This window comes from Oncorhynchus masou, chromosome 31 (assembly GCF_036934945.1).
Source record: "Oncorhynchus masou masou isolate Uvic2021 chromosome 31, UVic_Omas_1.1, whole genome shotgun sequence".
In the NCBI taxonomy this organism is placed as follows: Eukaryota; Metazoa; Chordata; class Actinopteri; order Salmoniformes; family Salmonidae; genus Oncorhynchus; species Oncorhynchus masou.
In genome coordinates this window covers 33553813-33576751 of record NC_088242.1, presented here as the reverse complement: position 1 = coordinate 33576751, position 22939 = coordinate 33553813, and the positions used below count along the sequence as shown (strand labels likewise).

At 42.2% G+C, this 22939-nt stretch overlaps 1 protein-coding gene across 6 annotated transcripts; it reads right to left on the bottom strand.

Annotated features, from left to right (window-relative positions):
• Positions 1-3332: 3332 nt before the first annotated feature.
• Positions 3333-22583, bottom strand: LOC135523840 (AMSH-like protease). 6 transcript variants are annotated; one of them, XM_064950798.1, is made up of 12 exons: positions 22490-22583; positions 21829-21909; positions 14332-14438; positions 12724-12941; positions 12465-12540; positions 11871-11966; positions 11205-11514; positions 10771-10895; positions 10256-10393; positions 4894-5006; positions 4384-4483; positions 3333-3942 (listed from the first exon to the last, which is right to left on the bottom strand). In XM_064950798.1, the coding sequence occupies exons 3-12, from the start codon at positions 14410-14412 to the stop codon at positions 3886-3888; spliced, it is 1314 nt and encodes a 437-aa protein (XP_064806870.1). In that variant the 5' UTR covers positions 14413-14438; positions 21829-21909; positions 22490-22583; the 3' UTR covers positions 3333-3885. The 6 variants fall into 6 exon arrangements, with proteins under 6 accessions (XP_064806870.1, XP_064806867.1, XP_064806871.1 ...); XM_064950795.1 differs by having other exon boundaries at positions 21829-22583; XM_064950799.1 differs by having other exon boundaries at positions 12724-12938; positions 21829-22583.
• Positions 22584-22939: the final 356 nt, after the last annotated feature.

Sequence of the window (22939 nt, the reverse complement as noted above, 5' to 3'; positions counted from 1 at the left end):
ATTATGAACCCAATGACCACTCTGACAGAACTATAAAGTTCTTGGCTGAGATGCCAGAACCTGCCAGAAGGACAACAGTCTCTACAGCACTTTACCAAACTGGGCTTTATAGGAGAGTGGCCAGATGGAAGCTACTCCTGACAAAGAGGCACATGACAGCACACATGGGGCTTCATTTATAAACTTTATATGCACAAAAAATTCCCAAAAATTCCCGTTTCACGCTAAAGTTGGCAATTATTATTATTTTTTTTTATGTAAAAGAAACTTGGTGATCATGCGTATGCAGTTTCTAGTGGTTGAGGTATTGCATGACAAGAAGTCAAAAGTAGACTAGCCTTGTGCAGGAAAATGTGACCGTCTTTTAATAAGAACAAAATCGGGTAGCTAAATATATAATTACCAGATGCTATCACTAGCCGTTATAGTGAGAAAATCAATTTGTTGTATTTTTTGTATTCTAAAAACGTTGTATGCATTAATGTCAAATTCTTCAAGTAGACAATATTTAAATGTATAAACAAAAAAAATATATATCATAACCATTGCAGTGGAAATTCCTCAGATTTTCTGGCCAAGATGAATTCATATTCCTGACAGCCATACAACAAATTACCATGCGCAGCTCTCATTTAATTAGGCTTACCACCAGTATTAGATATGCTTTAATTTCCGAAAGTGAGCGCGCTTTATAACATACAATAGAATTCAACAGGTGAACAGACAGTTGATATTTTGCTTTGAAGTGTATAGGCTACCACTATAAGTAGTGGCCTATAGTATGACAAATAATACATTCCCCCCCCCCCCACAAACCTAGTGCATGACGCATTTACTAGTGGTGTATTAGCAGACCAATATAGCCTTCTGTAGCATGGGCAAAATTCCAATGTTTCCAAAGTACACATTGATTGGTGTTTTTCAGAGTTATAATGTTTCTTCGTGTGCACAGCTTTACTTCAGGTCTGATTTATAAACGGGAAACATGCGTGTATACATGGGATGCACCAAGTTTATAAATCTAAATATTTTTTGCGTGTTGCGCCCTTTTCAGAAATGGTGCATGCAGATATTCTGTGTAAAATTTACAAGCCAGTTATGAGGCCCTTGGAGTTTTCAAAAAGGCACGTGAACAACTCAGAGCGCAAGGCAAAAGATTTTGTGGTCTAATGAGACAAACTTGGCCTGAATGCAAAGCGCTATGTCTGGAGAAAACCAGGCACAGCTCATCACCCGTCTAACACCATCCCTACCGTGAAGCATGGTGGTGGCAGCATCATGCTATAGGAGTGCTTTTCAGCGGCATGGACTGGGAGACTGGTAAGGATAGAGGGAACAAATGGAGCCAAATACAGGAAAATATTTGATGAAAACCTGCTTCAGAGTGCAAACAACCATAGACTGGTGTGAAGATTTATGTTCCAACAGGACAATGGCACCAAGCATACAGCCAAAGCAACGTTTTGATGGCTTCAGAACAAGAATGTGAAAGTCCTTGAGTGGCCCAGCCAAAGCCGAGACTTGAATCCCATTGAAAATCAGTGGAAAGACTTGAAGATTGCTTTTCAATGCCGCTCCAAAACAAATTTAACAGAGTTGGAGAGAATCTGCAAGGAAGAATGGGAGAAAATCCCCAAATCTAGATGTGCAAAGCTGATACAGACATACCCCAAGACAACTCAAAGCTGTAATCGCGATACAAATCGCGATACAAAGTATTGACTCGGGGCTGTGAATACTTATGTAAATTAGATATGTCTATATTTCATTTTCAATACCTTCGCAAAAAAAAAATTACGTTTTCACTTTGTCATTATGGGGTATTGTTTATAGATGGGTGACACAAACATCTCTTTAATCCATTTTGAATTCAGGCTGTGGCAACAACATTTTGAAGACGTCAAGGGGTATGAATACTTTCTGAAGTCACTCATTCTTTGAGCACTTCGGTTTGTTCCTCCCTGCACAAGACATTCCACCTCGATGGGCTACTTCAAATAAGAATTGAGTTACGGTTTTCTTTTAGGTCAACACTTCCAAGATAAATCCAAGACTCACAAATAATGCAAAAAATAATGCAAAAAATGTCAAGGCTAAAATCCAACTGGCCAAATGTAATCTATTATAACTAAGACTAAAAAGACAACATGACAACATGAAACGTCCTAAGCCACATAGAGCCATCCCAATTCAATCAGTCCATTTTCTATGACCTTTGTTCATTTGTTGAATCTCTGCATATGTAATCAATTGTGTAAATACTGTATAATTGTGTCTCTCAAGTCTCGTCTGTTGTATCCTGTACCAAGAAAGTTAAGGATAAGGATACCCTATCACTCATGTAATCATTCATATAACACACGCACCTGCTCACACACACACTTTATTCTCAGCCAGTTGTTCTCACACTGAAACACCTAAGGCCATTTACAGTAAGCCTGCGTGCTAAAATAGTTCTCTCTGGAGAATTTCACATCAAATCTGACAAGCAGAAAGACTATCTGCCTCAAAAACTCCCCTCTGCCAAAATTGTCAAGCCAAGCTATCAAAAAGCCCCCAACCAAAAAAAATCCCATACTTAAAGTGAATAAAGAGTTGATAAAACAACACCATTAGAACAATTCCATAGCTCACATCATTGTGTTGCAAAGCAGTTTCAATTCACAGTACCTCATTTCAAAAAAATAAATAAATACAAAAGCCTTTATTGTAAACAAAGGTATAAATGGGGCGGCAGGTAGCCTAGTGATAAGAGTGTAGGGGCGGCAGGTAGCCTAGTGGTTAGAGTGTAGGGGCGGCAGGTAGTCTAGTGGTTAGAGTGTAGGGGCGGCAGGTAGCCTAGTGGTTAGAGTGTAGGGTCGGCAGGTAGCCTAGTGGTTAGAGTGTAGGGGCGGCAGGTAGCCTAGTGGTTAGAGTGTAGGGGCGGCAGGTAGCCTAGTGGTTAGAGTGTAGGGGCGGCAGGTAGCCTAGTGGTTAGAGTGTAGGGGCGGCAGGTAGCCTAGTGGTTAGAGTGTAGGGGCGGCAGGTAGCCTAGTGGTTAGAGTGTAGGGGCGGCAGGTAGCCTAGTGGTTAGAGTGTAGAGGCGGCAGGTAGCCTAGTGGTTAGAGTGTAGGGGCGGCAGGTAGCCTAGTGGTTAGAGTGTAGGGGCGGCAGGTAGCCTAGTGGTTAGAGTGTAGGGGCGGCAGGTAGCCTAGTGGTTAGAGTGTAGGGGCGGCAGGTAGCCTAGTGGTTAGAGTGTAGGGGCGGCAGGTAGCCTAGTGGTTAGAGTGTAGGGGCGGCAGGTAGCCTAGTGGTTAGAGTGTAGGGGCGGCAGGTAGCCTAGTGGTTAGAGTGTAGGGGCGGCAGGTAGCCTAGTGGTTAGAGTGTAGGGGCGGCAGGTAGCCTAGTGGTTAGAGTGTAGGGGCGGCAGGTAGCCTAGTGGTTAGAGTGTAGGGGCAGCAGGTAGCCTAGTGGTTAGAGTGTAGGGGCGGCAGGTAGCCTAGTGGTTAGAGTGTAGGGGCGGCAGGTAGCCTAGTGGTTAGAGTGTAGGGGCGGCAGGTAGCCTAGTGGTTAGAGTGTAGGGGCGGCAGGTAGCCTAGTGGTTAGAGTGTAGGGGCGGCAGGTAGCCTAGTGGTTAGAGTGTAGGGGCGGCAGGTAGCCTAGTGGTTAGAGTGTAGGGGCGGCAGGTAGCCTAGTGGTTAGAGAGTTGGGCCAGTAACCAAAAGGTTGCTAAATCGAATCCCCAAGCTGACAATGTAAAAATCTGTCTTTCTGCCCCTGAATAAGGCAGTTAACCCACTGTAGGCCGTCATTGTCAATAAAAATATGTTCTTAACTGACTTGCCTAGTTAAATAAAAAAATAAATAGGAGTTCCGGGTTGTGGGTGTCTTGTCTTCCCCTCGCTGTCACCGGAGGTCCAGCACTGTTGTTTTCGAGTCCTTTATAACAACATGCCTACAGATCTGAAAATAGAAAAGGCCCATGTTTAATTCTCAGGTTAACTAACAACAACAGTGGAGAAGCACAACCATGAATAGAGGGACATATTTTTAATATGTTTTATTTGACCTTTATTTAACTAGGCAAGTCAGTTAAGAACAAATTCTTATTTACAATGACGGCCTACCGGGGAACAGTGGGTTAACTGCCTTGTTCAGGGGCAGAATGACAGATTTTTACCTTGTCAGCTCGGGGATTCGACATGAACACACACACACACACACACACACACACACACACACACACACACACACACACACACACACACACACACACACACACACACACACACACACACAATAATACACACAAGCTCTATTTGAGACTGAGCTGAAAAAAAGGGAGGCTGCAGAAGCAGTGAGGCCTCTCTGTCTGCTGGGAGGATGTCTGTGTGTATTACTTACGCTGAAGAGCGGCGGGTCCTTGGAGTGTGGGTGAAAGCCCTTCAGTCTGCAGCCAGCGACCTCCCCCATCCCAGAGCTGGTGAGTCTGAACACCCCCGTACTGCAACACACAGATCACAGACACAGGACTTGTCTATATACAGTAGGGCTCATGGCCAAAGGAAGTCATGACATCCATCTGGTAAAACCAGAGCGTCTTGCAGCCAAGCAACTGTGAGGCCTACATTAGGTTAGTCATCTGAGTTCTGAACTTATGCCCGAGGCTTATTCAGTGAGGTAGAACATTTAGAGCTGTGTAGAATAAGATAGAGATGTTAAGTATAGAACTGACACAACCCATTCTTCCACATCACAGAGAATCATCATGTCGGCTCCACACCACGCAATTCCGGTAACATTGCTTCCCTACTGAATAAACTATTTGATACCACCCACATTGCATGGATTGGTTTTCTTTAGCGTTAGCATCAGCAGGCTTACTCCTTCTAGCAGACAGGGACAGGGACTCACTCGTTGTGTTTGGGCGAGCAGACGATGGCGATGGCTTCAGGCAGCATGAGCTGGTAGGAGCCGTGTGTATGCAGGTCAACACTGGAAAGGAAGGCCGTCTGGGTAGGGTGGGTCTGAGAACAAAGGAGAGCCACAGTCAGAAGAGTTGGTCGGAGATAAAGATTTTAGGTGTTATATCTGATATTTATAGATTATGTTTATTCCCCAAAATCAGTGGAACTAGATTTCAGTCTGCCCCTCCACTGTGTAACTCCCATGTTAGGTGTTATTAGACCTGGGCTTCTGTGGCCGCAGCCCTGATTTTTTTGGGGGGGGGGGTCAAGTTCCGAACCTTTCGAATTTCGAAATTGCAGGCTGTAAGTCTGATTATAAGTTTCCATAAACGGCGTATCACTTTACACTCTAGGCAAGTGCTCAGATTTGTGACTGTCATGGTTTTATCATTACTTTAGTCAAAACCGTGTGTCTGTAGCCCAAACCATACACAAAGATACCATCTATTTTACCAGAGGTACAGTATCTTGTTTGTTTTTTCTATCATGAATTCGGGGGAATTATTGGATAAATAAAATGTCCTGGGCAGTTTTAAAACTAGGTTACTCGCAGGCTGCTTACGAGCCTATTTGTCTCATAACAAACAAGCTGTTCAGTCATGTTACCTTTTAGCTAACAGCCTTGTAACTGGACACGCACACATTTGGATTAAGATTGTGAACCCAAAAGTATATGTTTTATTTGAGTGGAAAAAAATGAATAGACATAATTTGAGGTAGGGTGTAGCCCTGGGTACATTTAGGCTATGCTTTGTTGTCTTCAGAGGATTTTATGTTTAATTTATTTCTCCAACATCAGCTGATATAATTCAGTGGAACAATTCCTAATGAGAGGCTATCTTTTACAGAAAAACCACATGATTTCACAAATCAAATCAAAAGTTTATTTGTCATGTGCGCCGAATACAACAGGTGAAGTAGACCTTACAGTGAAATGCTTACTTACAGACTCTAACCAATAGTGCAAAAAAATAATATAAAAAATAATAATATATCCCATTTAGCAGACGCTTTTGTCCAAAGCGACTTACAAGTCGGCTGGGGCCACTACTTTTACATATGGGTGGTCCCAGCGGGAATCGAACCCACGACGCTTGGCGTTGCAAGCGCCATGCTCTACCGACTGAGCCACACAGGACCCCAGGACCCCACAGGAAGGTGTTAGGTGAACAATAGGTAAGTAAAGAAATAAAACAACAGTAAAAAGACAGGCTATATACAGTAGCGAGGCTATATACAGTAGCGAGGCTATAAATGTAGCGAGGCTTCATACAGACACTGGTTAGCCAGGCTGATTGAGGTAGCTGTGCTACCCACATGTGCTACCCCACGGCAAGGGGTACCAGAGCACCAAGACTAGGACCAAAATGCTCCTTAACAGGTTCTAACCCCAAGCCATAAGACTGCTGAACATTTCATAAAATGGCCACTGGACTATAACATTGACATCCCCCCATTTGTTTTTTTTTTACACTGCTGTTACTCGCTGTTTATTATCTATGCATAGTCACCTCACCCCTACCTACATGTACAACTTACCTCGACTAACCTGTACCCCCGCACACTGACTCGGTACCGGTACCCCCTGTATATAGTCTCGTTATTGTTATTTTATTGTGTGACTTTTTATTATTTTTTACTTTAGTTTATTAGGTAAATATTTTCTTATCTCTTTCTTGAACTGCACTATTGTTTAAGGGCTTGTAAGTAAGCATTTCACTGTAAAGTCTACACCTGTTGTATTCGGCGCATGTGAGAAAAATCACGATGTCACATGTGAAGATGTGTTTTTGGAACCCTTTGTAACCCTTCACATGTGATCAGATTTTCACATGTACAGTGGGGCAAAAAAGTATTTAGTCAGCCACCAATTGTGCAAGTTCTCCCACTTAAAAAGATGAGAGAGGCCTGTAATTTTCATCATATGTACACTTCAACTATGACAGACAAAATGAAAAAAAAGAAAGAAAAGAAAATCACATTGTAGGATTTTTAATTAATTAATTTGGAAATTATGGTGGAAAATAAGTATTTGGTCAATAACAAAAGTCTATCTCAATACTTTGTTATATACTCTTTGTTGGCAATGACAGAGGTCAAACGTTTTCTGTAAGTCTTCACAAGGTTTTCACACACTGTTGCTGGTATTTTTGCCCATTCCTCCATGCAGATCTCCTCTAGAGCAGTGATGTTTTGGGGCTGTTGCTGGGCAACACAGACTTTCAACTCCCTCCAAAGATTTTCTATGGGGTTGAGATCTGAAGACTGGCTAGGCCACTCCGGGACCTTGAAATGCTTCTTACGAAGCCACTCCTTCATTGCCCGGGCGGTGTGCTTGGGATCATTGTCATGCTGAAAGACCCAGCCACGTTTCATATTCAATGCCCTTGCTGATGGAAGGAGGTTTTCACTCAAAATCTCACGATACATGGCCCCATTCATTCTTTCCTTTACACGGATCAGTCGTCCTGGTCCCTTTGCAGAAAAACAGCCCCAAAGCATGATGTTTCCACCCCTACGCTTCACAGTAGGTATGGTGTTCTTTGGATGCAACTCAGCATTCTTTGTCCTCCAAACACGACGAGTTGAGTTTTTACCAAAAAGTTATATTTTGGTTTCATCTGACCATATGATATTCTCCCAATCTTCTTCTGGATCATCCAAATGCTCTCTAGCAAACTTCAGACGGGCCTGGACATGTACTGGCTTAAGCAGGGGGACACGTCTGGCACTGCAGAATTTGAGTCCCTGGTGGCGTAGTGTGTTATTGATGGTAGGCTTTGTTACTTTGGTCCCAGCTCTCTGCAGGTCATTCACAAGGTCCCCCCGTGTGGTTTTTGCTCACCGTTCTTGTGATCATTTTGAGATCTTGCGTGGAGCCCCAGATCGAGGGAGATTATCAGTGGTCTTGTATGTTTTCCATTTCCTAATAATTGCTCCCAGTTGATTTCTTCAAACCAAGCTGCTTACCTATTGCAGATTCAGTCTTCCCAGCCTGAGAGCCAGAAATCTTGCTTGTTTGTAGGTGACCAAATACTTATTTTCCACCATAATTTGCAAATACATTCATAAAAAAATCCTACAATGTGATTTTCTGGATTTTTTTTTTTCATTTTGTCTGTCATAGTTGAAGTGTACCTATGATGAAAATTACAGGCCTCTCATCTTTTTAAGTGGGAGAACTTGCACAATTGGTGGCTGACTAAATACTTTTTTGCCCCACTGTAGTTTAATTTTACCAAATTGCTTTACATGTTGTCACGTTATCACATTAACTTCACATGAAAACATGTTTTTTTCCATAAGGGATCATTTTATTTTCTACAATGTAGAAAATAGTAAAAATAAAGAAAAACCCTTGAATGAGTAGGTGTGTCCAAACTTTTGACTGGTACTGTATTATTAGTCTATTTTAGTCAATCTCTCTATGTTTGTCTCAAAGTGTACCAGATTGATGCATTTATGCTGTTGAAATAGAAAAATGTCTTCTCTCGGGGGAGGATGCCCCCTCTGGTTTTGGGCTAAGCTCCCAATGTCCTCAACTCCTAGAAACATCCCTGGCACAGACTCAGATGGCAGGTCTATGATTAACTTTGACATCTGAACCAATGGACCGGGTTTCTATGGTGATATTTGATTATGCAAATTAAAGGGTGGGGAGTGGGCAAGTGTGTGTGTGTGTGTGAGTGCATAAGTGTGTATGTATGTGCATAAGTGTGTATGTATGTGCATAAGTGCATGTTTGAGTGCATCTGTGTGTGTACACGTGTGTATATGCTTGTGCATACAGTTGAAGTCAGAAGTTTACATACACTTTGGTTGGAGTCATTAAAACTTGTTTTTCAACCACTCCACAAATTTCTTGTTAACAAATTATAGTTTTGGCAAGTCGGTTAGGACATCTACTTTGTGCATGACACAACAAATTTTTACAATAATTGTTTACAAACAGATTATTTCACTGTATCACAATTCCAGTGTGTCAGAAGTTTACATACACTAAGTTGACTGTGTCTTTAAACAGCTTGGGAAATTCCAGAAAATTATGTAATGGTTTTAGAAGCTTCTGATAGGCTAATTGACATCATTTGAGTCAATTGGAGGTGTACCTGTGGATGTATTTAAAGGCCTACCTTCAAATTCAGTGCCTCTTTGCTTGACATCATGGGGAAAATTAAAAGAAATGAGCCAAGACCATTTTTTTTTTGTAGATCTCCGCAAGTCTGGTTCATCCTTGGCAGCAATTTCCAAACACCTGGTACCACATTCATCTGTACAAACAATAGTACGCAAGTATAAACACCCTGGGACCACGCAGCCGTCATACCGCTCAGGAAGGAGACGCATTCTGTCTCCTAGAGATGAACGTACTTTGGTGCAAAAAGTGCAAATCAATCCCAGAACAACAGCAAAGGACTTTGTGAAGATGCTGGAGGAACCAGGTACAAAAGTATCTATATTCACAGTAAAACGAGTCCTATATTGACATAACCTGAAAGGCCGCTAATCAAGGAAGAAACCACTGCTCCAAAACCGCCATAAAAAAAGACAGACTACAGTTTGCAACTGCGCATGGGGACAAAGATCGTACTTTCTGGAGAAATGTCCTCTGGTCTGATGATAGAAAAATAGAACTGTTTGGCCATAATGACCATCGTTATGTTTGGAGGAAAAAGGGGTTTGCAAGCCGAAGAACACCATCCCAACCGTGAAGCACAGGGGTGGCAGCATCATATTGTGGGGGTGCTTTACTGCAGGAGGGACTGGTGTGCTTCACAAAATAGATAGTTTTCCCTCCTCATGATGCTATGTGGATATATTGGAGTGGTCATCACAAAGCCCTGACCTCAATCCTATAGAAAAGGTGTGGGCAGAACTGAAAAAACGTGTGAGAGCAAGGAGGCCGACAAACCTGACTCAGTTACACCAGCTTTGTCATTAGGAATGGGCCAAAATTCACCCAACGTTTTGTGGGAAGCTTGTGGAAGGCTACCTGAAATGTTTTACCCAAGTTAAACAAATTAAAGGCAATGCTACCAAATACTAATTGAGTGTATGTAAACTTCTGATCCACTGGGAATGTGATGAAATAAATGAAAGCTGAAATAAATCATTCTCTCTACTATTATTCTGACATTTCTCATTCTTAAAATAAAGTGGTGATCCTAAGTGACCCAAAACAGGGAATTTTTACAGGGATTAAATATCAGGAATTATGAAAAACAGAGATTAAATGTAATTGGCTAAGGTGTATGTAAACTTCCGACTTCAACTGTATGTGTGGAGGTGTGTGTGTTGTGTCGACTCACATGGATCCAGCCCAGAGTCAGTAGGTTGTGGTGGTCCTGGAAACTAAAGAGCTCCTCCACGTTCTCCATATCACAGTAGTCTGGGCCGGCTGACTGTTTGGGCACCACCACGTGGGTCAGCATGAACTCGTTTTGAGTCTGGAAGAGACAAAGGTAACACTTCCTATGAGTTAACGCATTACAATGCACAACACAGTCGCTAATAACTGTGCATAAGTCTACTGGCACTGAGGTACTGTTATTGCTATTTTGCAGGATTTAGAACACCCACCTAAACACAGCAATGCACATGACGTACAGTACACCATCAAATGAGAGCAAATACTGTAGCAACTACAATCAACTTTGAACACCTTACATTGGCAACCTCCCGCTCTCCTCCTACTTGACATAACTATTGTTTGCAGATGGAATGGCACTGAGTAAAAATGGTCCCAACTTTCCCCAATAAAGTGGTAGTTTGTCGACAAAATAAAATAGATCAATGTTTGTATGGAGAGCAGAGCATGTCTTACCAGTTTTCCACAGAGTACCCCACATGTCTCTATTCCCCTGGCTGTGTTACTGTCGGCTAGCAGTAGAAACCTGTAGGTCAGGTCTCTAGGAATGACCACCCGCCTCAGGCCCTCAACCCGTTGATCTGTATGGACACACACACACACACACACACACACACACACACACACACACACACACACACACACACACACACACCACACGTAAGCACAGTATGTGTAACAACAATAATAGGATGTCCATCAGTGTGACTCATGCAACACAAAAACATGCATCAACAGTGACTAACCAGCTCAAATATATACACCATCTATTAATGTACCTGATTATTGACTTCCCCATTACCTTACTCATGGTTAGTCTCCGAGTAACAATCACTCAATCAAAAATATAGAACCTAGATGTTATATACTAATGGGAGCAGGACACTCACTATGTACGCCAGCCAGTGTAGCTGCTGGCTTGCTGCTGGGGAGAAGCTGTTTATTGCGGTTTGGGTCGAGACGAACATGGTTCTTGGAGGAGTGGGACAGGCAGGCCCCGTCTGTTTGTTCAGGCACTTTAGCGACCGCCTCGTCTCTGCGATTGGCCAGCTCCTGTCTGCGCAGTTGGTCCTCGAAGTAGCGGAACTGCTCCGACTCCATCTGCATCCTGCGCAGCTGCGCCACCCTCTGCCTCTCCTGCTCAACCAGAGACATCTTCTGCAGCTGCTGGCCGCAGCAATCCGCCACCACCGCCTGGCTCTGCACACGCATACAAACGAGTGCACACATGAACACGCACGTGCAGGCACAAACCGGAGATAGAGACACAACACTTCAGATCTGTGCCATTTTAATATTAGTACAATTTGGTGATATACATGATCTTACTCCTAAATATTCCTCATCACTACTTATCACAAACTACAAATGTAACTACAGTCTGCTGCATTGAAGCATTCACATTCGCCGAAAAAGTGATACAAACACCCGCACTGTAACTAATATGAACAGGTGTTGCACACTAGCACTGGGCTTAGAGCCACACATTGTGCTCCCAGCCAGCCCCCTAGCGATTCTCAAGGAATGTAACGAAAGGTTCCGATGCTAAACCTTACCTGACTTTTGAGATACTCTGTTTGTTCCTTGTTGTACTTCTCGTGGAGGAGCTTCTTCAATTGATCTTTCCGCGGAAATGCGACATCTTGCAACTTCTGAGAATAAAATCAACTGTGTGAGTGCAGGCAGGGAAATGCTTTCTTCCGTTAGCCGTGGTGCTTTGCAGATCCAATGGTCAACAAGTGTGGGCCAAATCCTTACATGACGAATCGAAAACGGTGAGCCATTCATCTACCATTTCAAAGTTCTTAATAGATCGTAGTGGCGCTTCTATTATTTGTATACAAAAGGTCATCTACAGCTCTTTCTAAACTAGTGCTGTTCCTGAGCTGACCTTGGACTCGCTTACCTTTACAGACATCACTTAAATCAAAGCAGACCTGAATCCCCCCCACTAAGTATGAGGCACCCACTAAGTAGCCAACCACTCAGCCAGACAGACATGGCCCTCGTACCACCCTGCGACTCCTCTCTCCATCCCTCGACCCCTCTCTCCATCCCTCCAGCCAGGCTAATAAGCCCTGATGTTAATGAGCTTTCCGCAGGGCTGAGCACCACATGGGTCCACTCAAAACAGAAGCCCAAGGGCTTACCTTTATTATCACCTGTTTCTCAGGCACACTGCACTGCTGGTAGTCTCGATGGCTGGGGAGTTTCTCGACAAACAGACTAGAACACAACAGAGAGATAGTGGGTGGTTAGACAGATTACAGTAGTGCATTAATCATCAGACACTGTACTTAATCTGCCGTTAGTACATTGGACATAGCCCAACGGTATGCTAGTACTACACTCTATCATAGGCCCAAGTCTAGACACAGGTATAAGATAATCTCTCTCTCCTCTCCTTACGTGATGAACTTGTTGTAGAGGACGTAGGCATTCTCCAGGCTGCCCTCCTCCAGGTACACGGCGGCCATGCGCTCCATCTCCACCCCGGACCGGAAGTAGCGGCGTGGCGTGATCTCTTCGTTGATCTCGATGCTGCAGCCCATCTTGCTGAGGGCCCGCACGCGCTCTGCCGCCGTCAGGCTCACGTCCGTGTGGTCTGGCTCGGCTGCCAGCTTCTTCTGTCGGGTGTCAAAGGTCACCGGGATCAGAGATCAACGTTCAAGCACCAGGGTCAGAGTCCGTGAGGACATGGGCAGAGCGGTCACAGAGGTCAACTTAGGAGTCAAAGTAACCACAAGCATCAGAGTGTAGTAGGTGTCCCTAGAAACTGATCAAAGGCTAGTGTTGCATTTTCCCATCTAATGGATAAGGTTAGGATAGGACTAAGTCATCCTGGTTATCAACACCAGCATTAGAACACCTCTTTCTCTACACCCCAGGGCCTAAAACAACACATTCATCACTAACATTGCATCAGTACCAGAAAAACCCGAAGGCCAACAGTCTGACGCAGCAACCCTATCACCCCTAGCAGCAGTACTACTGTAGCTTCTTCTGAAACAACAGCTAGCATCAGCACGGGCTGTCTCCCTCAGTAGTCCCCCAGCCCTCCCTCTCCAGGTGGTCACATGACTGGACAACATCATCACTGTTCATCCTTCACTGGGACAGGGCGGCCAGTGCAGGTTCAGTGGGGGGGGGGTTGGGGGGATTAAGGGGGAGCTGATCGGAAGCCTGCTCCCTCTGAGCTCGCTGCTATGCTAGCCCCCGCTTTGGCCTGATTGGCCCTGCTCTGCACCATACTAATGAGCGCAGCAGAGTACACACTGGACACTGCTGCTGCAGAGTTCCCATAAGGTTACTATTGAATGTGGGCGTCTTATCAAGATCCTACTGGACTCTACAGGGAGAAATTGACGAAGACTGCAGACAGAACCATTGCTCGCAGAACATAATGGGCATAATGGGGGAAATGTTTGGACACTCAAAAGTGTCAAATTTAGACATCCTTTTGGCAGTGATAGTTGAAGCAGGCATGAGCGCTCTCTCTTTTGAGGGCTTAATAATAACATCTCCTTTGTCTAATCATCTATTCATGTGCAGCGGAAGTAAAGTCTGAAGAGGCTCACATCCGCTCTGTCCCCCATTCTCTCCTTCCATCCATCTCTCCCAACGCAGGATGGAGGGATGGCGCTGAATGGAGAGATGAGTCTGAATGACAGAGCAGCTGCAGTGGGAATACAAATGGGAGTGAGTCAGAGGAAACCGTTGGGAGTGGACCCCCCAGACCCACTCACCCCCCCCCCCCCCCCACTCTACAGAATAAATCAACACAACCCACCCACACGCCTTCCCAAACCCTCATAAACTCCCTCTACAGAGTAAACTCATTCACCCCAGCCTTCCTATACTAACCTTGAATCCTTTTATTCCCAAGACGAGAGCCCTCTAGCCCCTCCTTTCACACCGCCTCTTCTTCTCCTACCTATCCCACTCCACACACAGCTCACCCCTCCCTGCTTCACCGCCCCACCCTAAGTACCCTCACCACTGACTGACAGAACTCACCAGTGTGCTGAAGCTGAAGCCTTGCTCCATGGTGTCTTTAGACTGCATGGTCACAGGTTCCAATCTTCCCAATGTGTCCATCCGTCATCTCCCAAGATTATAGCCCACTGGAGACGAGAGGAGCGAAACCTTATAGCTTGGCTAATGGCCATGACTCTGTTGTGTAATGATGACCATTGGATCGATAAGGTTTCCTCTCACTGAGAGAGAACCATTCATGTTGTCCACAGAGACAGCTTACCCTCAGTAGTAGTCATATAAATGGTCAAGAGCTTGGCTTATAACCTGACTTGAATTACAAGTATGACTACTGGATTTGTTTAGCTTTTCCTGCCGTATAGTTTCTCTGTTGTTTCATAGCACAAGAGTTTCCAAAAGCAGCCTCTCAATCAAATTCAAACAGGTTTTTCAAAATAGCTCAACATGCCTCCCAGAAAATGTGCTACTGTTGCTATGGCAGCTTGTAACCAAGCAGCAAAATAGGGTGAGTCATGGACATATTTTGCTGAGATGAAATCCTTGATGGGGCTTTATCTAGCTTGGTCAATTAGCAGATTTCAGCAGTGCATTTAATCATCTGGGTTCCCTCTATTCTTCAATCCAAAAATTACTCTTGATACTGCAACAGATTTGAAAGCAAGATGTTGCCATACATTCAAACCCTTTCCAATCCTCAGTGATATGCAGTGATAGTCTGCTTGATGCTGACTTGGAAAACCATTGTGTACAGTACAAAATGGGAACATGGTGTGAAATCTAGGTGTAATTAACACTGCTTGAGGCTGACTTTAATGTTGTGGGGAAAAAAACAACTTCAAGTCAGTGACTGTAAAATGACCATATTTCTGCAGTTAATAACTGTATTTAATCATATATATTTTTTAAAGTGGTTAGAATTCTGAAATATTTTCACCCCAACTGTTGAACTGTAGTGTACATTGACATTGGGGTGGTTCTGGAGATGATGCATATGGAAAATTTCACCATTCATGTGTTTGGATTCCTACTTTCAAACTTTAGATTCTTACTTTCTCTGCAAGAAGCAGCAATGCTCAAGCAGATGGGAACAACATTCACTGATTCAAATACATGAAAGGCTTCAGTCACTCACAGATTATGAACACAGCATGACTAACTTAATGCATGAAAGATCAACTAGATTTCAAATTTTTGGCAATGTGTCTTATTTTCAATAAATGTACAATATTTTAGCTGGCATTTTGTACATTATCACCAAAAATTCTCATTATCAAAATGTGTCTGGATTAAATTCTCGGGTCAATTTTACTTTAGAAAGCCTAACTTACTTTAATAAAACAAAATCCGTTGCTCTAGTTTGTCCATAAACTCACAAAAATGGTATTTTAGTTTAATTTTACATTAAACTGTTAGATGTATTATGTAACAACACAGTGTCTGTAGATGTGTCTAATTACGTAACACTGTAAAAACTCCAAATAGTTTTAAAATAAAGTTGTATTCAGCCATGCATGATGCATAATTTAGAGCAGGTATTCCCAAACTGAGGTACGCGCAATGCCGTCGGGGGTACACCAAATAAAAATGTGATTCACATAATATCATTTTTTTTAAATCCTTCACATTTTCAAACAGTCCATTAAGAAATACATAACAGCTCTACTGGTAGTACTGCTGTCGACGACACAAGTTGTTCTGCTTCCTCAAGCACATCCAATGATAGCATCAGTAATTCTACATTTGTTGTTAGCCTAGCTAGCATGGACACTGACAGTTTGTGAATCTAATGCAGACGAAGAGATACTGCCCCCTTTCCCGGGAAAGCACCGAAAAAACAGACAGGAACATTGGACCTTTAAAGAGGCACAAATCTGAGAACTACGTTGATTTGTGGTTTACTTATATTGGGAGTTGAGCCTTTCCTCAGCCACAGTATGTTATATGTGCAAAAGTACTATCTCACAACTCGATGAAACCTTCACTCTTGCGCAGACATTTAGAAACAAAACATGCCAATATGAAAAAGAGGCCAGGGGGGATTTGAAGTGAGAATTAAGACGACTTGAGTAGTAAGACATGTATAAAAGCAACAGATACCATTAATAAGAAGGGGCTAGAAGTGTCTTATATGGTGAGCTACCGAGTGGCTAGGACAAACTATTGTGGAGGACTTAATTCTTCCTGCTGCAGCGGATATGGCTGGGGCAATGCTGGGGGAAAAAGCCGAAAAAACTATACAGACAATGTCTCCATCAAACAACACTGTTTCACGACGCATCCGTGACATGACAGGAGATGTTTTGAAACAATTACTGCTTTGCATAAAAGCCAGTGAAATCTATGCATTACAGCTAGATGAGTCAACAGACGTGGCGGGCCTAGCACAGCTCCTGGTACATTTCCGTTATGTTTATGGGGGTCAATTAAGGAAGACATCCTTTTCTGCAAACAACTGGAAACCTCGACAACAGGAGAGGATATTTTTAAGTACTGGACAGCTTTGTGACATCAAATGGACTTTGGTGGTCAAGATGTGTTGGTATCTGTACTGGTATCTGCAAAAGTCATGACAGGGAGAGATAGTGGAATGGTAACGCGCGTGCAAGCAGTTGCTCCCGACGCCACTTGGGTACACTGCAGCATCCACCGAGAGGCTCTTGCTGCCTGACAGCTTGAAATTGGTTTTGGACACTACAGTGAAAATGGTTACCTTTGTTAAAGCAAGGCCCCTGAACTCTTGTGTATTTTCTGCACTATGCAATGATATGGGCAGCGACCATGTAACGCTTTTACAACATACAGAAGTGGGCTGGTTATCAAGGGGCAAAGTAATGAATTGAGAGACGAACTTAAAGTTCTCTTTACTGACCATAATTTTCACTTGTCTGGCCGCTTGCATGATGATGAGTTTCTCACATGACTGGCCTATCTGGGTGATGTTTTTCTCGTCTGAATGATCTTTATCTAGGATTACAGGGGACTCTCCGCAACTATATTTAATGTGCGGGACAGAATTGAGGCTATGATTAAGAGGTTGAAGCTCTTCTCTGTCTGCATTAACAAGGACAACACACAGGTGTGTGCAAATGAACTAAAGCCTAAGGAAAATGTCAAATGTGATATAGTGAAGTACCTGAGTGAGTTGGGTGCGCAATTACGCAGGTACTTTCCCGAAACGGATGACACAAACAACTGGATTCGTTCATGCCCTGCCTCCAGTCCACTTACCGATATCTGAACAAGAGAGCCTCATTGAAATTGCAACATGCGGTTCAATGAAATTTAATTTAATCAGACGCCACTGCCAGATTTCTGGATTGGGCTGCCCTCAGAGTATCCTGCCTTGGCAAATCGCGCTGTTAAGACACTGATGCCCTTTGCAACCACGAGCATGAAAACTAAATACAGGCACCGACTGTGGGTGGGGAAATTATTTAAAACTGAGACTGTCTCCAATACAACCCAACATTGCAGAGTTATGTGTATCCTTTCAAACACACCCTTCTCATTAACCTGTGGTGAGTTATTCACAATTTTCGATGAACAAATATTTTTTTATATGTAAGGTGGTTAAATAAAGAGCAAAATGATCGATTATTATTATTTGTGCCCTAGTCCTATAAGAGCTCTTTGTCACTTCCCACGAACTGGGTTGTGACAAAAACTCACACTCATTCTTATGTTTAATAAAATGTATCGTATAGTGTGTGTGTGTGTGGCAGGCGTACAATGATGGCAAAAAACAACATTTGAGAGTGCGCTGACCCTGGTGCTAGAGGGGGTATGCAGCTGGAGGTTGAATGTTTGAAGGGGTACGGGACTATAAAAAGTTTGGGAACCACTGATCGAGAGGAGTTGTCCTTAGATGAGCACAAGTTCATTACTTTATTTGGTTGTTTGCCTTCAGAATGAGGTTATTTCTCTCAAACACTCCATTTACCACATTTGGCCTTCTCATTACCGAAACGGCTAAAAAGCTAAAATTGGTCAAATGTCAGAGAACCATTACCTTACCTGAATGGAGGCATGAATGGGCTTTAGTGATGTGGTCAATTGTTTTCTGACTCATAATTGCTGTCTCCTATAATATGACGATTGAGCTATGTGCCTCTCATAACCGATACACACATTTCTCATTACCACATTATTTTCAGGTCCGTTTTGGTAATGATAACCGTAATTTTGGTAATGATAATAAGCTAATTCTAATGTATAGTCAATGGGGGGGTGCACGTGTCGGTAACTTTATTTATTTACTAGGACCCCTCCTTAATAAACCGATTGTACAGATTTTTTTTGTAAAACAACAGTTATTTGATTAAGTAAGGTTTGTCAAGAAATAAGGGGTGTATAAAACACATTTGACTTACTTTAAGCCACAATCGGCAGCTAATGTTTCAGCAAAGAGCAACCCCACCAGTATATCCCCCATTTTCACACTAACCTATACTGTTGTTTGATATCCCAAGACCGTTTTTGATCAGTATCTCACATATTGAGGTACTTTATAGGCATAATGTGTTGTACTGTTTGCATTCCCACTCCATTCGGGAAATACATCTAAAATACCTTACAACCACAAATATCAAAATCTTATTACAAAGATAATATGAGCTGTACAGCTGTCATCAAGGCAAAGGGTGGCTATTTTGAAGAATCTCAAATATAAATTATATTTTGATTTGTTTAACACTTTTTTGGTTACTACATGATTCTATGTGTTATTTCATAGTTTTTATGTCTTCACTATTATTCTACAATGTAAAGAATAGTAAAAATAAAGAAAACCCCTGGAATGAGTAGGTGTGTCCAAACTTGACTGGTCCTGTATAATATATAATTATTTTTCACAGTCACTGTGTTACGTTTAAATCCACTTTTGACTTTTGAAAAAACATGCATGTAATTACAGTACTTATACTTACACTGAAGTAAGGGGTATTTTAGTCAATTGCATTAAAGGGCGACTGCATTCCTGATTTGGCCTCGTTTTAGATTTGGTTCATTAAGAAATGCTAGTGGCCATTACTGATTTCAAATGTGAGTTGGTTTCGGGGTGTGGTTCGATGTTGGTGCCTCGTGTCTTGTGTTCGCAGGTGGAAAGAGTTAGGCAAATATTTTTTTCCGGCTGATGTGAGAGCATGGCAAAATTGGTTTCACTTTGGATAGCCTATCTCCGGGGCTAGTTAGAGACGTCAATAAACTACACAATGCAAATGAGACAATATTTTAATGTTGCATTTGGAGCTGTTGGAATTTTAACATATTGTCCCATGTAAGTTGTGTAATTTACAGATGGTCCCAAACTAGCCTTATATGGCTATCCAAAGACAACCCAAATTTACCACAGGCATTTTGATCTGGTCAGGAGCAAGCTGCACTCCGAATGTATGATTACTTGCTACTGCCAGCTGTGGGCATGGTTGAAACAAAACCAACCTTCATTTAAGTTGTGATGCAGTAATGACCACAAGTCTCACAAAACTCTGTTTTGGACAAGACTGATTTTATGAACAAAATTATCCTATTTACGCTTTGTATTACATTTTGACAGTAGAATAAATGTTACTGACTAATATTAACCCCACATAGGCTGTTTTCTAAATGACAAGTTAGTTTTTAACAGGGCCTAAAATGAACACTCACCACCAGTCAAATGCAGGTAGATTTTGGCATTGGCAGGTAAGAGACAATTTATGCTTGATCCGAAAATGTGGTCGAGCGCGCCAGTATGGCACGCAGAGGCCAAATTGAGCTCTGTACCACATTGCCTTGCGCTTATAGAAAAAAATGTACGTGGAGGGCTCAGTAGAACTCCGCATTGACATGATTGGTTAACGGAACGTGAGTGCGAGAGGTCCTGTATAAACACAAACTCACTTCCTAAACAACAGCTCTGCGTTGCTCGGTGGAGCGCAAGAAGTATGAATGCCCTGACTTGTGCAGAGGCCATATCATCCTAAATGCTGAAAGACCCATACAGATGTCAGATTGATCATGCAGCACCTTTAACCCACACAATGCTGCAACACTGCCTGGCTGGGGGCTGTGCGCACCTGATGAACTGAGTGAATATTTTATTTTTTTAGTAGCGCTGGCACAGGTATAAAAGTTGGTCTAATTTACTTGAAACTAAAGTCTACTTAAGTGAGACTTTGTCCTTGTGTTTCTTGGCTATTTACATTATTTTGTTCACAAACTATGTTGTTTTTAAAAGTTTGGAGTTTCAAATGTTAGGGAAGAGAAGACAATGCAGCTACTAGTCAGACTCTCAATCTCACAGGCACAAACAGGACTCGAGCCACGTTACCACGGTAACCGATTTTTTTTGTCTCATCTGTGATATTTTGTTTATAAGACTGAGTTCACAAAAAATGTACTTAAACAATATACCACATTGCTTCTTACGAGTAATACATGTATTGTTTTAGAAACTTTAAAAAGCTTGTTCATCCATCTTGTTTTTTTTGGTAATTTTTGTGAGAAAAAAAGTTTGTTTTTGCCTGGCCGGGGGGGCTTTACTTGGCTCATCACGCTCTAGCTTCTCCTTATGGCAGGCCGAGTGCCTGCAGGCTGACCTTGGTCGTCAGTTGAACGGTGTTTCCTCTGACACATTGGTGCATCTGGCTTCCAGGCGGGTGTTAAGAAGCGCGGTTTGGCAAGTCATGTTTTGGAGGACGCATGACTCGACCTTTGCCTTCCAAACCCATTGGGGAGTTGCAGCGAGAAGATAAGATCGAAATAGCGGAGAAAAAGGGGGTATAAAAAAAAATGTATTTATTACTTTTTGGGACTTTTTAAAACTGTTGCAATAATGCAAATTTTTGCATTGATTGTGGTAAAATGCATAATATCGGATAAAAAAACCTTATAATAATTATCAAATAGATAGGTACAGATCCTAATCTCACTGATTTAAGGAGGACATTTCATTAAAAAAAAAATATTTCCTGAAAAATTCTGCTTTTTTTGGTCAAATGTGAGTTTTTGGTTAGAGTGTTTTACTCTGTTAGTACTCTTTTCTATGATACAGCACAGTAAGGACAACGAACCAACATAATTATAATGTTGCTTGAGAATGGAAAGGCATAGAAAGCTAAAAGTTGTTTTACAACATACCTAAGATGCCAAGTCAACAGAACACATTTGATTGACATGTCCCATTTTCTGAATCAACCTTTATTTCCATCAAAATGATTTGAGTCTTTCCTTCAATTGAATTTGTACAATAAATGCACCATTTAAAAATGGTAAACTATTTTAAGATATGACTTACAGATTCAGGAAACAAAAAAATGGTTTATGGCATGTGCTTGCATCGTAGGGCAGCCTACTATATTTTAGTCACTGTATTAGTTAGACTACTGATATCACGGACCATTATCTTAACTCATACCCATTATAACAGTAGCATAGCATTATTTTAATAACAAAAGTCACAGTGAATTTATATACTTAGAAAGTAGGTAACTATTCATACGAAACTAAATGAAACATTGAATGAACATTGTAACTTACCTCTCTCAAACTGAGACTTGTCTGTGTGCTTCCTGTATGCTTTGGTAAGCTGATGCACCTGGCACTAGCTAAGTAGTACAACTTCTTTTGATAGCCATGTGTGTCAACAAAATGAGAAAATCACTGCCTACATGTCAACATTAGGAATGTGTCCCATCAGCAACATTGTATCTGTACAATGACATCGATCATCACTTTATCTACACTGCATTTGTAGTTCCAGATTCCATGTAGCAATATAGGACCTTCTATTCGACCTCTTGTTTGTGATTTCAACCCGATTTCTGGTCATTTCACCAGCTTTGCCACAACACGAAATTTAGGGGGGGGGGGGTTATGAATGATACTCACTCCCTAATAAAAACACTATCACTGGCTACTGCGTATACGTTCTGGAACATTAAATAAACTATTTGATTTAACAGTTTAGCTGCAGTAGACTGATAAATCGTGTAAATAGTTCAAAATGCGAACCAGTTTATTTGCTTCCCCAAACTCCATATCCCTGTCGTCACACGCTAGAATTGAGTGCGAAAGCAGGAAACTGGCGTCAATAAAAGCCACTGTTATCTTATCCAAACCTGGCGTATTTAGCTTTTGTAAGCCTACTTCATGAAGTCATTGTTCAAAATGAAAAGGGATAGGAAGAGCGAAAGTTTACCGATGATAAAATGGCTGAAAGCTGTCTTTCAAATCCAATGTCCTAATAGGCGAAAGAGATTGTCATCCAGTCCTCCTATGACAGCAGCCGTGGTCGCTATGAAGGGATGTGTCCTACCACACATAAAAGGGGTGGAGAGGAAAATCCACTCCAGCACACCACTGGACAAAAGAGAAAATACCCTACAGTTTCGACACCGGCAACAGCATTTGCATCCTGTAATTCATAAGATTATTCATGTCGCACACACCACAGCGGCGCTTGGTGCCATCATAAAAACGTGGGGTTGAAAAAAGAAATACAAACATCTACAGAATGACCAACAAGAAGCCATTTGGTTACCATTCGTCCAATAATTAATCTTATAGAAAAATATATGATTTGGACATAGAGATGATTCTAATTAAAATAGGGTGCATTGGAAATAAGTGTAGTGTAATAATCAAACTC

Coding starts and splice junctions, on each gene's coding strand:
- LOC135523840 (XM_064950795.1), bottom strand. CDS start 14,412: ATGGACACATTGGGAAGATTGGAACCTGTGACCATGCAGTCTAAAGAC. Junction 11,967..12,464: donor AGAAACAGGTGATAATAAAG/GTAAGCCCTTGG, acceptor TTTTATTCTCAG/AAGTTGCAAGATGTCGCATT. Junction 10,896..11,204: donor TACACTGGCTGGCGTACATA/GTGAGTGTCCTG, acceptor GTGTCCATACAG/ATCAACGGGTTGAGGGCCTG.